Genomic DNA, 17142 nt, shown 5'->3' on the forward strand with positions numbered 1-17142 from the left:
TGTAGATATAAGAACAATTAGAAAATTGTTAAGGATTTCTGGTTTCAATACCTGCGTGTGCAGCTAAAGTCCTGATAAAATGTCTTAATTATTTTTTTATCTTAATTGCTGGGCTGTAAGAGTTAGGAAAGCTTAAGGATCTGTTCTTTCCAGCTGCAGCAGATGCCACGTGCATCAGCACAGCCTCACTCTAAGGTTGGGAATGAAGGGATGGGGGGAGACAGATAAATAAATGACCCAATGTGAGCTTTTGAGATGGTTTTGTGAACCTTGAAAGCAAACTGCCAGTAGCAGATTGAACTGCATTTCACCAGCAGCGCTACTTTCGGGATAGCTCCAGCTGTCAAGAGGTTTGCTACATGTATGCATTTCCACTCTGATCTTCAGTGAACAGCCCTAGCTTTCCTCGTGTCCTCTGTGCAGAGAGGCTTTGGGATGAACTTTCAAGTATGAATGTCATAAGCAACAATGTGACATAGGTTTCACAATATAGAGTGTAAATCTTTAGATTTAAAGTTCCAAATCCCGTTGATAGCATTGATACATCATAGAAATGACCAGAAATGACGTGAGAGAGCCTGCTTATGCACTTTACACATATAATAGGCCTACACTGATACAAATGTGCATTTGTAACCATTGGACTTTGTTCTAATAACTTGAAACAGCATGGGAAATTTAGAAAATGTAATTTCCTTCTACTTTCACCATGGTTGTATAGACAATATTGAAAACCCATGTGTTTCTGCCTTTAACTAAAAATATATATATATATATCAAAAATCACATTAAAAATGCTGGCAAAAGAGAGTAGTTATACTAGCAAATACTTAATGAGCTCGTTTAGAAGAAAAAGTCTCAAAATATATCAGTAAAATTAATTATGCATGTATCATGGAAATGCAGCTTACACTTTTATATGGAACGCTTACCATTTCTCCACTGAGTGGATCATAAAATCTCTCAAGCAGCTGAACAACAGTGCTCTTACCACAACCACTGCTACCAACAAGAGCCAGAGTTTGTCCTTTTTCTACTTCAATGTTCAAGCCTTGGAGCACTTTGACCTCTGGTCGGGTTGGGTAGTTAAATGCCACATCTTTGAATGTTATGTTTCCACCAAATATTTTCTGATTGAAATGGTAGAATTGGATCAAATTGTTAGGATAATGTAACAGAACATATAAGACTAAGAAAAAGACTAAGTAAAAGAGAACAGCGGGAGTTTTTCCAATGGAACAGACTTCTTTTTTTTTTCATGGTAATTAATATACAGTGAGACGCTATTGTGAAAACACAAATTTCCTCCTGAATATTCTATGCTGCAAGCGTATTCCAATTAAAATTCTATTCCATAAACACAAATTCTGACAGCTTCTCTTAAACAATCTGTTAAAAAAGATTACATTTTCAAAAGCAGTAATAACTCTGGGTGACTAACTTCTATCTGCTTTGTAGGGACCTCATTCACATTCTTTTCATATTCTTTGCTGATTTTTTTGTTTTGTTTTCATCTTTAAAAATACTGAAAATTATCTATAATTTTTGATCTGCAGACAGAATCAATTCTTCCACTCAGAGTTTTTCTAACTAATTTACTATAAAATGAATATTTGTAATATGGACATAACCTACACAAGAAGAAATATAGTTCTTATGTATAAGCATATATATCGACAGACGCAAATGACCAATCAATGTTGCAGCTCAAATTTATGATATTTCTTAAGACTACATAGCTAGATTTCTTTTATACATGTACATATATAAGCATATATATATGTATATGCATTACCTTGTGTTTATATATATATATACATGATAGTTGTCTAGAACTTTCTGTCCTCTTTGTCATATGAAAGGCCACACACCCCCATATGTTCATATACATTGTTGGTTACCAAAGTATGTGACAATCTATTATGGACAACTTGCAAATAAGTTAGGCCTCAAAAATTTCTGGTTAAATATTAGAGACCTAGTTATATGTTCAAGATCCATTCTCAGGTAGCTTCACACAAGAAAAGCTTGAAAAACTGTCTCTGTTGCATTAATTCTATTTTCACTGGGTCTTGTTTCACCAAGAGGCAGGTGGGGCTGAGAGGATGGCGGGAGAAGACATGGCAAAACTTACAGCAAATACCAATTTGGTTGGATGAGTCAGATGTGAATGGGCTCAGACTGTACTTGCTCTCAGTAGCTATGATATGAGTGATTAAAAAAAAAAAAAAAAGAAAGAAAGGGAAAAAAAAAGAAAAAACAGGCTTGAAATAAATCAGTGGTGCATGATACACTGTGGGTGACACCATGGTTACTTACAGGCTTCTCCCCTTCCTCACTGTAACTGTCTATGGAGGGTACTCTTTCAAACAGCACAAACAAGTGAGCAGCTGACATCTTGGCTTTGGCATAGTTTGGAGTCAAAGAAGTGCTTTGTCCTAATGCCATTGCACCAAATACAATAGCTGAAAAAACTCCACAAAAATCAAAAGGAGAAAACTATGTTGATACTGTTATAGCACACACACAGAAAGCTTGTACGGCCAGAGAAGGGGCCTCAGATAAATAACTACTCATTAATAAAGTTGAGGGAGGGTAAAAACTGTCTACTGCAAACTGTGACTTTTTTCCCTCACTGAGAAAATCCTTTTTTTTTGTTGTTTTGTTTTTTGTTTGTTTGTTTGTTTTGCAGAGAGGAGAGTAACACTAAGCTTTCCCTCCTTGACCACTCAACTGGATTTATTAGAAATGAATGTTTTGATTGATATTTCTGTTCTCAGTGCATGAGATATGGTAGGATGTGTAGTTCCTTGCGCCTCAGTTTCCTCATCTATAAAATTGAAGTTATTAGTTGTGGAACAGTCTGAGGTCTATGGAGAAATTTGTTGTTCAACAGTTCCTTCAAGGGTCACAATCAAATCCTTGAGTTCAGGAGCAAATGGAAGGTAAGAAAGAGGGAGCAAAGGATGCAGGCATGAAATTTGGGGTAAGCAAAGTTCAATACAAGAGCAGGTACACAACAAGGCATTCACATAAGCGCATAGGGAAAGGGAAGCTAATGCTAGTACTTGAGAAAGTGTTGGTGTAATCAGGGTAAGATGAAGGTTTAGCTTCAGCTGTAATTTTTGCCAGGCAAGAGTGTGGTAATTGCTAAACCAAAGCATGGGAGGTGACTATTGACAAATATGGACAGGGATTTCAGCTGCAGGGAGACAAGCAGAAGACTTGGTTAGATGCTGGAGACAAGGAGGGAGCAAAAGGAAGGCTGGAAAGGTGCCAGTTGATAGGAACAATAACATCAATTCACTGTTAACACTTGAAGGAACTTTTCCAGCTCTACCTGGGCATTTACCAGAATGGGTGGTTGCTGATCTTTCTCCTGCTCTCCACCTTTCTTGCCCCAGGGCTCATAATTTCCTCACTTTCATTTCACTCGTTACTTGCTCCATTTACCTTCTAATCTTGTCTACCCACACTCCCTACAGCTAAGCCATGTGATTCTGCTGTTAAAGAAACCTTATTGGTCATGAAAACAAGGGACAGTTTTGCTTTGCCTAACTTCATGTTGTCTTCTTTTTACCCTGATTGCAAGAAAAATTGTATGTAGGTAGCTAAATGTAGTCTGAAATTATCACATTTTGGATTTGTAGCAACATGAGGAAGGAGGGGTAGTATAACAATGAAAGTACTTGGTTGTTTTCTTCCATTCCATATGCGATGATTTCAAGATAGCAAAATAAAACACATTTTTCCATATGGAACCTAAAAGAAACTAAAAAGGATATACTTACAAAAGCACATCTTTAAACAGCATATGTCCATTTTTTACTAGATATGCAGCAAACCTAAAACATCCAGCATAAATAAAGTACATAATAGCTTGTGAAAACGCAAAAGTAAATCCAAAGATATGTGCCTTCTTTACAGAACTTCTGTAACAGAAAAAATATTATCACAATCTTATTGTACATGCAGTTGTAACCAAGAATGTAAGTATCCAATAGTAAAAGTATCCTATAAATCAGAGGAATCCTCAAGTCTCTTTACTAGTTTATAGTAAAATAATCTCCAGCACTTTGTAAGATCCTAACCTAAAACGTTATAATTCCTGTATGCTTCAGTTTTCTGTCTGTCTGCAAAAACACATGTAAGAATATTGGGACAGAAGAAGAAATTGCTCTAACTCTAAATATTTTGAGCACGTATAATTTGTATTGTTTTCACTTCACGCACTCATTAAAATTATTTTAAAAATTATAATACAGGTGCAATTTAAAGATTCAAATAAATAAAAAATGAGGAAAATCACCAAGAACTTTAGAATTTCTACAGAGCAGAAACTAGTTCAACAGAACAAATCTTTGTGTTTTATCCTTCATTGAACCAAAACAAATCTTTAAGTCAGTTATTGCATTCATGAGGCTTCACTTGATCTGCAATGGTACTTTGATAAAATAACAGAGTGAACAGAAAGGTAAACTGATGTGAAAGTTCCCTCTTCCATTCTGATTCCCTCCTTGGGAAAATCTCATTGATTTTAACAGGAATCTTACCTAAGTATAAAGACAAAACCTGACTTTTGGTTTGTTAAAAAAATATATATATTTCCTCAGAAGGAAGGCCTCATGACTGTAAGAATTAATAAAGATTTCCATCTCAAGAATTATAGCAGCTAATAATGATAGTTTTGAAAGAAAGTAGGTTTTGAAAGAAAATTATCATTTAATCAAAGACCATTAGCTTGAACAGAAAGATAATTTGTATTTTCTATGTCAAAGCTGAGGTTGGAGTTAAAGATTTGATGATGTACTGAAAGAAGATAAATTGTTTTTCAGTTTATTGGTGTTAATTTAAAAAAAGACATATTTTAATTACCTCTTTTTAAGAAGCATTTTATTACCTGTATGGCACTTGCAAATTTTGCCCATACATAAACTCAAATTTTCTTTCCTGAGTCAAAGCAACAACAGTTCGAATATTTTCTATGGCTTCAGAAGCAATCTGTATTGGAGAGTACATGTTCATTGGCAGAAAAACAAGATTATATGGAAATTTTTAAACATAATCTGATAAACAGAACTCGGAATGACTGCAATAGAAGTGACAGACTATGTCTACAATACTGTTGAAAGTGTGGTTGCAACGTATGTAGATACACTGCTGTTAAATATAATCCAATTAGCATGGATTATAACAGTAAAGTTGAGTCAGTGTACATTTTAGCACAGGCCAGCAATGGTAGTTTTTTTTTCCAGTGAGCTTGTTCAACCTGTCACAAGGATGATGCCATGCAGCTATCATTGCTGTTGGTGCCCAGTCAGGCTAAACTGAACAAGCCTACCTCACCTAAAAACGTGTTTGGGGCTGCAGCCTGAACATATCGCCACCTTTTCAAAAGCAACAAATTTTGGGCTTACCCTGAAAGGAATAATCTTTCCCAGGGTGCATTCTCTGCATTTTTTGACTATCAGATGACTTTCAAAACTCCTAAAGGAGAAAATCAAAACTACTGCACTTTCATAAAAATGTAGAAAGATTTTTTTTTTTTTCTGGTCCATATGGCAGCTTAGGATCTAATTCTTACTAATTTTATATCTTTGAAAATCTTTCCATTTTGCCACAGTAAAAAAAAAAAGAAAAAAAAAGGAAAAAAAAGTGGGTAGAAGTTTTCCAAAATGATTAATGACGCTGGGTACCCAATCTTGCTTGAAAACTAGAGGAAGGTTAGGCCTTGATTTTCTTAATGTTCCCCTAGTATTAAGGGCATTCACTTGTAGACAATTAATATCATCAGAATTTTCTCATACCAACAACTGATTTAGGCTTGGTCACCAATCTAGCAAACCAAAACTCAGAAGGTAAACCATCTTGGAAAGAGGTTTTATAAAGTACATTCATAGAGCACTATACTTATTCCAGCTCATAATTTAGTTCTGATGTACTGATTTCACAGGGCACAAAAAAGCAAACCAAACCAAAAAACAAAGAAACAAACATAAAACCAAAACCATTCCTCCTGTCTAGAAATTTATTTAGGACCTGGAACTTAATCTCATTTTTTTTTTATGTATTATCACCAATGTAAGATTTGTACACTGTCAAATCCAATTGCCTTTACAGAATAACTTTCAATAACATCTGGCCACTCCAAGCTGTGTGCTCTTGGTTTCTATAAATGGAGCTAACTGGCTACATTATATGTACCCGAATAACTCTGCTGCTGCTGAGGAAGGAATGAATGAATATTGTTTCTCTACCAATAAGAGTAGTTTATATCTGCCTCTTGTGTGAAGATGGCATTTCCTCATTGGCTCTTTGCCAGGAAGAGACCCTTTTCTAAAGAGCAAGGTAGATCGTCAACCTAAAGCTAAAAAAGATGCCTGTGACCTGTTTTCCTTCATGTTAATATATTGTGAGTGAAACATTTTGCTGAATTGCTATGGAAATACATGTGTTTTAATTTTTTCCAGAAACTGTAGAGCTGGAAAAGAAAAAACTATTTAAACTAATATAGTCTGCCAAAAACAGATTTTCAGGTCATCACATAACAATCATCTAACTCTTCTTACAAATAATCTCCAAGGCAGTTGGCGTGAGATAAGCAGCTGAAAGCAACTTGACTATGAGATAACTTTAAAATATTCCAGTGCATAAGAATGTGTAATGTTACTTGTTTGGCAAAACTTTATTCATAATCAGTGACACCATTCTGAATTTCTTCTTGATTATCCTATCACATAAAGAAGGCTTTTTTTTTTTTTTCCCAGTGCATATATTCTTTTAAAAATAAACCTCTTTTAGCTTCTTATTTTAAAGTGTAGCAGAATACCTCCAAGCTTGTGAATCATCAGCCTTTACTGTAAAGGTAAATAATAGCTTGGAAGAAAACATGGCTTTCAATCTTCAACTCAGGAAGAAAAAGGAAAAGCAGTTCTTTACACAAGAGCTAAACTCCAACTTAATCATAATTATACACTTAGCAGACCCTTCCTTCTACATCATTACTTCTACATAATAATAATAATAATAATAATAATAATAATAATAATAATAATAAAGTGAATAGACAATCTGTAAGTCAGAAACACAACAGGTTAAGTTACATGAGTGATAAGATTGAAATAACTAAATTACATGGAAATACCTAACACGTCTACATGTAAATAGTAACTGTCTCCCTTACAAAGGCTAACACCATCTTTTCTTTATGTCTGTATAATAATAGTAGTTTCATAGATAGGTAAAATGAAATTTTGCTCAGCCAATTTAAATATGCTTTAAGGCTGAGAAGCTTTATTGTTTTCTCACTAGAACCTATATTGAACTTGCTTTTCTTCAAAGCAAAAACATATGGTGCTGGACTGTTTCCTTATTTCTTTATCAGCTCACAGGGGTTTCCAAGTTTTACTTTCAGCTTCTGCATTACCCTGTCTTCATGTTCCCAACTACTGTAATTTGTAGTACAAGTTCAACTGGAATACGTATTTATATGCTCTCAAAATCAATATTATTTTTAAAGAACTTTTCAAAAAAATTCTTTTGATTATAATCACAATACAAAATAATTACCAGCCTGCTTTTTAGCTGTGCATATAATCACATCGTGAACTAGAGAAAAGTTAGGAAACTGGAACATACAGCTAACTGATTCTTAAAATTGCTATTGACATTCTATATCTCTTTTCAGATCATAAAATGATTGCACTGGATTCAAAGGAGTGTTGTGAGACACCTCATTTATTAAGTTCAGGTTGCATTTAACATTAAACTCACGTTTTCAGTTTTCAGCTTCATATTTTCTGTATCACTTTTTCATCAGAATAACAATGCAGACTGAGTTTGAGGGGTATATTCTTGACCCAACACCAATATCCCTATTAAGCAGCACTGTGTAGTACAACATAAAAATAGACTAAAATGCCACTGAACCCACCTTTCCTGCAGTTTCCAGTTCCTTTTTATCTTTTTTTGCATGTCCAGTAAGCATCTTCATTTGAATCATTCCTGTTACAGCAATAACTGGCACAATGGCTAAAAGCAGAAGAGTCAGCTGCCAGCCATAGGTCAATGACAAAATGATCCCAGTCCCAAGATTCGCTACATTTTGAGCAATTAATGCCAGTCTGGAACCTGTAGCCTGGAAAAGAATGAAACCATCGTAATACATGGATTTATTTGAAAACTAGGCAAAATATTTGTCACATAAATATTTATGATTTATTCACCATCTGAAAGTACTTAATTTGGTCTAAATATTCTGCAAAATTGAATGTTTTATCCTGTCTCTTGAAAAACTGCTCCACTCTACAGATCATTCCCACAAGCCTTTTGTATCTACCCTACTCTATCTCCTTGTTTTCAGGTTTTGCTCAAGAAAAAACAATTATATTTCATAAGTTTCTTATATAAATATATATACACACACATAGAACTATGACCATATTTTATCTTTTTTAACTTTAAACATGTGAACAAACACAGTGATGCAATGAGAGCAACCTTCATTTTGAGGCATATTCTTATGCATTTCGTTGAGCTAGAACATTTATCATAAAAACACAATGCTGCCTAGACATCTAAGAAGGCTGAATAAATGACTTTAAATAAATGGATGCCTTGGATGACTCATTTATACTGGTGATACCAGCACTGAACACTAATGTGAACTAAAAGCTTTACTACATGATTATACTTCATACATATATATTATCTACTATTATGATAATTTTTGTGTGACACCGAACACACAAAAAACACTTTTAAATGAATAACAGTTCCACATGACCGTGTGCAGGATTTCTACCTACTGAATACCATCTGTAACTGACTCCATATTAATCAGACATGAAAAATGCCAGTGCATATTACTTACTTCTTTCACTTGTGAGGCATCATTAGCAAGTCTTGTAATTAATTCTCCAGTGCTATTTTTAGGTTCATCAAACCAGCTGATCTCCTACAATATGAAATACACTTATTATGATCTTAAAAACTTAACTCACCTCATTAGGCTACTTAAGAGAACTTAATCGCTTTGGATTATGACTGGGTGACACACGATAGGGTGTTCTAGTTCTTTAGGTGTAACCATAAATAAAATAGACCTATAGGCTTGGTAAGGTCATGGGATCACAAAACTCAAAGCTAGCCTCTGTTAGCAATCTGTATATGCTTTTTGCAATAACATAAACATCACCACATTATTTCATGTTAAACGCAGTTTACAAGATATCTTTGCTTGTGAGTTTAACATATTTTTGATGATCGGATGTTCACTAAACAGCAATATGAAGGAATGTGCCATTTTGAGGACAGTTACTTGGATGTGTAACAGACATCTATGAAGACTACTAATTAAAAAATATAATTTCTCCTGTTAGATTCCTGTTAGATAGGTAAAAATACATCTAAATTCTCTGTCAGTTATTAGCACTGTGAAATCTGTAAGTCTGCTATGAAGTGTTTTGAATGCCTGAGTGCTGCTGGAAAATCTCTGTGGTGTCTGAAAAGACTTATGTAAAATGATATGCAGTGCTGGGAGATCTAGACTACCCCAAGACTATCTCTTCCTAATCCGGAAGAAACTATTTCCAGGGAAAAAATCTTGTCAGTCATACAGTTTTGTATCTTAATAGCAATCAAGATTAATTGGTCAGAGGGATCAGTGACTCTAAAGCACTTGAAAACTAAAATTTCTTACTTGAACACAAAGCATTTATCTTATTTAAATCCAGAAAGCAAATATAAAATATTCACTCTAACATTCCTCTAGATTTGCCAAACATCAAGCCCCAAAAGCATTACAATGAAACAATGTCAGTATTTGTATTACATTATATGTACATGATTCTTAGCAACTGTAGGGTGTTTTTGTGCACTAACTGTTCATAAGGTTACTGTAAGAGCTTTCATATTTCCTGCTAGTAGTGTTTAAATGCATAACCATTAGACATTAACAAACATGCTACATTTTTTTTCCCTGGGGATTTTATTGTGGTAGAAGTATTATCTTTAAGCATGGTAAAGTAAACACTGTTCTTAAATACAATAAGAAAAAAAAAGATGTAAAATAAATAGATTCAGTCTGGCTGTAGGCTCACATAGACAGATGGTTGCTTTGCCATTATATGACATGGAGCATGTGCCACATGTGTCGGTGCTAATACACAAAATCCTCCCAGGTCCCACTGTTCTACTGCCTGATATTTGAAAATGATGCCAGGTGGACACTATTTTCACACCAGAGTGAGGACAATAAACATAATAAGATTACTTGACTCCTCGTCATGAAAACCTCTCTGTTACTATTCTAGTCCTTCAGACCCTTCCTCCAGCGATCTGTTCAGATTCAGCATAGTCTTACAGACTGCCCTTTCCTATTGGGCTAGTCCAAAAAAAAAAAATCTCCTGGGGCTTAATTTCCAATGACATATCTCACTCTTTGGAGGTGGCCTATTATCCCTTCCTGTATAAATGAGAAAGTAGGGGCATCTGGTTTCACCCCCAGTGAAAGGTGCTAACGAAAGCTGATGCTGCTCTGTTTGGCTCCAGGAACTTCTCAAGGAGGTAATGACTTTCTGTGGAGACCAGGAAAGACCTCAGTCAGCTGAACAGGCTGAAGAAAGCAGTGGGATTGCATGTTTGGAAACATCTTTGATTCCAGACTTGCAGATGTAGCAGCCTGGCATGGCTGGGATATGCTGCTTTCTGTAGTGAGTGAAAGGTAGAGGAGTAATGTGCCTAGGCTCATAATGTTCTACTTTCTACTACCTCAGGGGTCACATGCCCACCTACAGCTGGGAATAAAACATAATAGAAATCCAGGGAAGGCTTACATTTATACTGTGGATTGATAATATCAGAAGTACCAACATTTCCTTAAAATACTTGGTGAATTTATCAAGATTACTCAGGACATAAAGCAACTGGTTAAGCACAGTAGTGACAGCAAAAGAGGGGTAAAGATAACTGAGTTAGTTCTGGACGTGCTGAACTGCAACCTGGAAGTGATGCAGTTTCTATTGGTACATTAAAGGCCCTGCAGCAGACTATGTTCACTGGGCAGCTTGCCACTGCACTAGATCCAGGAAGCAGCTCATGCCAACCATGAAAAGCTGGTGACAAGGCTGGTTATGTACACAGCTAGGGTCCTTGTGTATTGGACTTGCATGGCAAGGTTTTGAGAGTGAGGGGGCTTCTGTGAGAAGAGCCCAGAAGCTGTCCCAAGTTAGATAACAGCCAGATCTCCAAAAGGGACCTGCCACTGTCCAAAACTGAGCCAGTAAGTGGAGTTGGTTGTGCCTCTGGGAAAACAGATTTAAGAAAGGGGAAAAACAAAACAAACAAACAAAAACTGCTACACAACAGCAGCTGGGAGAGTGAGGAGTGAGAACCAGCCCTGCAGCCCCAAAGGTCAGTGCAGCAGGAGGGCAGGAGGTGCTCCAGGCACGCAGCAGAAGTTCCCCTGCAGCCTGTGGAGAGGCCCCTGGTGGAGCAGGCTGTCCCCCTGCAGCCCATGGGTCCCACATGGAGCAGATCTCCACGCTGCAGCCCGTGGAGGAGCCCCCGGTGGAGCAGGTGGATGTGGCCTGGAGGAGGCTGCGGCCCATGGAGAGCCCCTGCAGGAGCAGGCCCCAGGCCGGAGCTGCAGCCCGTGGAGAGGAGCCCATGCAGGAGCAGGGGGTCTGGGGGGAGCTGCTGCCCATGAGGGACCCGTGCTGGAGCAATTTGCTCCTGGGGGATGGACCCCGTGGTACGGAGCCATGTGGGAGCAGTTCTTGAAGAGCTACTGCCTGTGGGCAGCCCCCACCGGATCAGCTCAGGAAGGGCGATTTCAGGCTGTTTATTTTAAAGGGTTTAATTCTGCTGCTGAATGTACTTTCAGTGGTACAAAGTCCTGTTTTTACCCTAGACTACTACCATGCCCATCTTTGGTTCTGTAACTGCTTGGTAGGATAAGCCACCAATTGAGTGAGGGCAGTTAGTCAGCTATCCAGGTCTTACTGCCTTCACTGGTAATTATTTGCAGATCCTAGCTTGCAGCATATCTGAAGGCAGATCTGAGTTTCAGATTTGACCTCTTAGAGTACAGCCTACTTTCTCTGTGCCTCAGTCCAAAGTTGTTTTGATTATATTAAATACACTAAATAAACACTACCATCATCTTTAAGCTTTGTTAGTCTGGTTTTAAGACGGCCCTTATTAGTTACATCAATTAAAAGGTTTTAAAATATCTACTTGGACCTGTTAAAAAGATTTAATCCCGTCAGTTTCTAAACTGAGTTAAAGAAATCATTGTGAAATCTTTACGGATAAAATCATAGCATGACTACTTAAATAAACATTTATGACATGTAAATAAACAAGCATTTCTAAAGCTTTAGAAAGCTAAATATAGAACAATTATACCTGTCTCAGAATTGCTTTAAATGTCATGGAGCGGAGCCTCATTGTAAGGATTTCTCCAGCTTTGCCAAATGTGAAACCCTGTGTGGGAGGAAAAAAAAAGCATATTTTTTAACCTAATTACAGTTTTTGTCTTTATAAGATAATAAGTTATGTGGCTATCTGCATATAATATTAAAAAGAATATCATTAAGTAAAAAATATGCTAGCTACAAGTGAGCTACAATTTTAAAATCAAAATATTTTAAAGCTAAATTTGGAACCTATAATGGTAGAGCACAGAATGAGGCATTGTAGTGTCTTTTTTTTTTTTTTTTTTTTTAAGAAACAACTATGTATCGCATAATAGTCTTCAGGCCCCACCAAACAATGATTTAATTGCAGGAATTTTTTATCACACCTGTTCTCAAACTGGAGCTGGCCACTTCACAGTAAACAGGCTCAGCAGTATAACCAGTAAGACCCTACACTTGTTTTAGGTACTGCACAGACACCAGGGAATTCCCTCTTAGAGTCACAAAGCTGTAGTTCTACTGGTTATTTTCTGTGGGAGGTCTCTGAAGCTGTAGATACTCACTGACGTTGGCACACAACTTGGTGTGCACAGAGCTGTGCTGGTGAATCTGTCACTCCTGGGGCCATGCAGGATCAGACCACACAGGAATGAGATGGGACACAGGCAGACACATTTTAGTGCATTAGTATCCGGAACAGCTACGCCACCAAGTTTTTGTTTTTTCAGGGCGTCATAAAGGTGGGAATTTTGAGTTTGATTTTGCCTGAAGGGAGTGCAAGTGCTACTGTGTCAAGGGCATCAGGACAGAAGGTGGAAGGATGGTGTTCAGACTTGTGCACATTATTAGGCAAGATTAGCCCAAGCAGCTGAGCAACAACTAAAGGGATTTGTGCATGTAAATGAGATGTTCATCAGTTCACATAACAAATGGCCTGAACATGGCAGTTTTCCCACAATATATGCAATTCCAGGCATTGGCAAACACCCATATGCATGAGAACAATTATGTGTAAATGTGTATTTAGAAACTGTTTCAGAAAATGTAGTCAAAAGTATTTGATCCTGTACCAATAGTATTTGATCCTGTACCAATAGATGAGTGCACTTCTAAAGAGGCAATTTGAATTATTATTTAACTTTTTTGGTATAGAGATTTGAGTACTCTTTAAGTTAAGCATGTGATGTGGTCTTTCCCCGTTACATTTGGTATGTTTTCTCAGAAAACTCAGGGTTGAGTGCAGTTCTTGTAGATACAGGTGAGGTTGTTTCAGTTCAACCAGCTCAGATGCTGACAGACCTGTTGCATGGAGCGCAGAGTAGGTGCTGAGGCAACCATTTGCTCAAGACAGAAGTGCTGCCCAAAGCCTGATCTGGGTCTGTGCTGTTGAATTTGCTGTCTGTGCTATCAGTACTGTCTATCTTCCTACAGAGGCTGTGATACAGTGTAGGCCTTAAAGCCAAACTTTCCTTTGCTGTGGAGATGGGGATCAGCCTACGCTACAGAACACATTTGAAACCTCTTACAACATTTTGAACACACCTGGTAGTGAAAGTTCATCATCATTTTTCTCATGTACTGCTTGACGCTCAGCCACTGAGAGTTTAACACAGTTGAGATATATTGTCTCAAATACCATGAACAATTATGGTAACAAAAACTTACCTGAAGAAAAAACGTGACAAAAGAAATTAGTCCAAAACCTAAAAAGAGTAGTGCATACATGCTATTTGTCTCCCTGATAGCAGCCTTTCCTTTTTCTACAAATATCTATGAAAGAAAATTTTGAAAATTAATTTTATTTACTGAAGTTCTGGTTCAATAATTTCCCGTTATCTTTACATGCTTGTTTTATGCATTACGTGTGTTTAAGGGGAAAACAAGTCAATTTCTTGATGAACTAAGATTTTTTTTTCTTTGAAGATTATAGATCTGAAGTGATTGTACACGTTCTTGCAAATGAAAGCTAAATTTTTATTTTGTTATGATAAAACAGTAACATATGTCAGTGAACAAACCCACATCAGTAAATTATTATCAGAATATGCACCTGCAAAAGGCTGAAGCACATCTTTTAAAGTTTTAAGAGCATTTCTGTAGTCACTGGCTGAAGGTTACTGCATGTCAACAACTAGTTAGTGAGAAAGAAATATGGAAGTTGTTCTTAATGATGTGTTATATGTTACCAAATCAATATTTTTTTTTTTAGGCCAAGACTCACAGATAACAGATTTCTATTGTTTGTTTTATATATTTTAACAAAAAATAAAAATAGGAGTACATTATGCATTGTATGGAGACCTTGCTCAGTTAGGGAAATAGTTTTCCATCTAAAGCTTATATACTCTTATTTACCTCAACAGTGAGTAAATGAATATTAAAGGTGTAGTATGCTGAAGCAATCCTTATACCTTTATATATGATAACACATAGTTGATGGAGAACGGGGATTGTACAGTTCTGGTTTCACCAGGTTTGCAGGGCAATAAAGATAATTCTCCCAAGCTTGGATAAAACATATTTGTTTTATAAAGAAGTATGAGGTCTCCAACATTTCTAAGTCCTTTAAATAGCCTCAAAAAAAAATCTATAGGTCTTTGAGGATGTTGTACACTGTTTGCTGTTGTATAGCATTTGTATATTTTGGATGTTGAGTAACTGTCATTATGGTTTGTTATTTATGGGTTGTTATCTATTGTTTGCTCAGAATGACACTAGTTTATCATGTTTTTATACCTTGGTCCATAGCAAAAAAAAAATCTACAATTCAGTTACTTAGATTTTCTAATCCAGATTTGTCATAAATAATATCATGCCTGTAAATATTTTTAAAAGCTTTAAGAATAAATTAATGTTTTGGAAAGAAAGGACCTTAATTCTATTTTTTCCCCTATATATATATCTTCTGCTATTTGTTGCGTCCATTACTGACAATTACTGAAAGATCACAACTGCACAGAATGCTCCCCTTCCCTCAGGGCTGTTTCCTGCTACTACTTGCATTAAAAACTGAAGCATAACACCAGCATAATACCCTTTTCCCAAACAGTTCTTTGGAATGTAACACCTCACAAACAAGTACAAAAAAAAATAAGATAGGCCATTTCAATATCTTTGTGCAATATAGTGCAGCTAAAACAGTTCCAACAGAAAATGTTAAAAATTCCTGCCAGTGCAAGTGCCTTGTGCTTGACAACATAACTTTATTTTTTAACATCATAAATTTAAGTTTACAGAAAATCTCTCTGTAATGAAACGTCTACCTTACATCCATTTCATCTTGTTGCTTTACATTGCTTTGATTCACACTATACCTTCTGAAATGTTATGGTGAGCACAGCACAAAGATCACCTTCTATGCCTGCACTGCTCATGTGAATGGGGTCAATTATAGTGCCGCCTTAAAAGGGGATAAGGATGAAGCAATTTCAGAGAGGTCACAGGGGAACCTCTCCTCACTTCATCACTGGCGAGCTGATCAGCTCAAAAACAGAGATGTGAAATTTGCATAACTGTTTTGTGAGACTTAGAGCAGAAATTCAGCATTCCCCATAGCAAGGACTTTCACCCATTTCTTACCTTTGCAGGGCAAATTGAAAAAAAATGTAGCATTTCATGGGTTCATCATAAAACAAGTCAGCATTTATAAAAACCATAAACAGTGACAAAAGATACAGCATACAAGCAAGGTTTTTAATTCTTTGTTTTATACTTACCCCTATAACATCTGCAATTATGACTGAAAATATGGGTTGTAAGGCCCCATTGATAATTGCACATAGAGTTCCAACAACAAAGTAAGGCCATTCAGTTTTATTCAACGCCATAACTTTAAGAAATGGCACTGGAGGTATGTTTTTATCCTAGAATAAAAGGATTCCATCAGGATAAATATAATACATTAATGGAGGAAAAGGTAGGACAGGTATAATCTTTGTAATCTGTTCCCTATCCCATATTCTATGATGGGAAACCTCAAACTATCTGATCTTCAAAAAATGTATTAACTAACTGCTGAAATTCTTATTGTTACTCAGTACCCAATATTAATCATAAAAAAAGAAGAAAAAAAAATCAATGAATTCTATATAAGCTCTCTCACTTCTTCCAAAAAATTGAGCCTTTCCCAGAGAGGATTAGTCACAAATTCCACTTACCTTTTGTGAGACTATGCAGAAAAAGAAATTGGGAATTTAGACCACTTTTTCCATTTGATGGTGTTAAATGTTTGTTGAATGAATTGCTCCTTACTCATCATTAAACATGATGTCTTTCATTTTTAGTTCATTAGCCAAATTGATAACTCTCTCTTAATTTTCAGTAACTTATTCGCTAATACAGACATATTTTAGGCAATCCATATCAAGATACTTAGACTAATAATTATTCTCTATTTGGGGTGTTAAAGTTTTATGACTAATTACCTGTTTCTGGTTTTGTTACATTATTAAATGAATTAACTTGCCACATAGGCTGTTCCTATACTCAAGTAATTTTGTTTCATAGTATCACTCAGTTAAACTGTTTTGAGTACCACAACAAAAGGCGTTTTGGTTTCAAGAGAAAAGAATTTTCCATAGAACCCTTTTTGTGTTATTTTGTCATTTTATGAGTCTTTAACCAGACATGTAGGCTCTCTTCATACATTATGATAAAAAGTTACTCCCCGTTGAGCAGAATCGTGTTTCTTTCTTGTCCCATTAGTTATGGAAAACATATGCAG

At 36.2% G+C, this 17142-nt stretch overlaps 1 protein-coding gene across 1 annotated transcript in view; it reads right to left on the bottom strand.

The window, feature by feature from the left end:
* Positions 1-17142, bottom strand: part of LOC118247517 (ATP-dependent translocase ABCB1-like) — a 41234-nt gene that overhangs the window by 4473 nt on the left and 19619 nt on the right. The window contains 9 exon segments of the mRNA XM_050709355.1: positions 933-1130; positions 2320-2499; positions 3788-3932; positions 4901-5001; positions 7934-8137; positions 8873-8956; positions 12409-12486; positions 14085-14189; positions 16136-16282. Coding sequence (XP_050565312.1) covers positions 933-1130; positions 2320-2499; positions 3788-3932; positions 4901-5001; positions 7934-8137; positions 8873-8956; positions 12409-12486; positions 14085-14189; positions 16136-16282 — 1242 coding nt within the window.

Source organism: Cygnus atratus, chromosome 2 (genome assembly GCF_013377495.2).
Source record: "Cygnus atratus isolate AKBS03 ecotype Queensland, Australia chromosome 2, CAtr_DNAZoo_HiC_assembly, whole genome shotgun sequence".
NCBI lineage: Eukaryota > Metazoa > Chordata > Aves > Anseriformes > Anatidae > Cygnus > Cygnus atratus.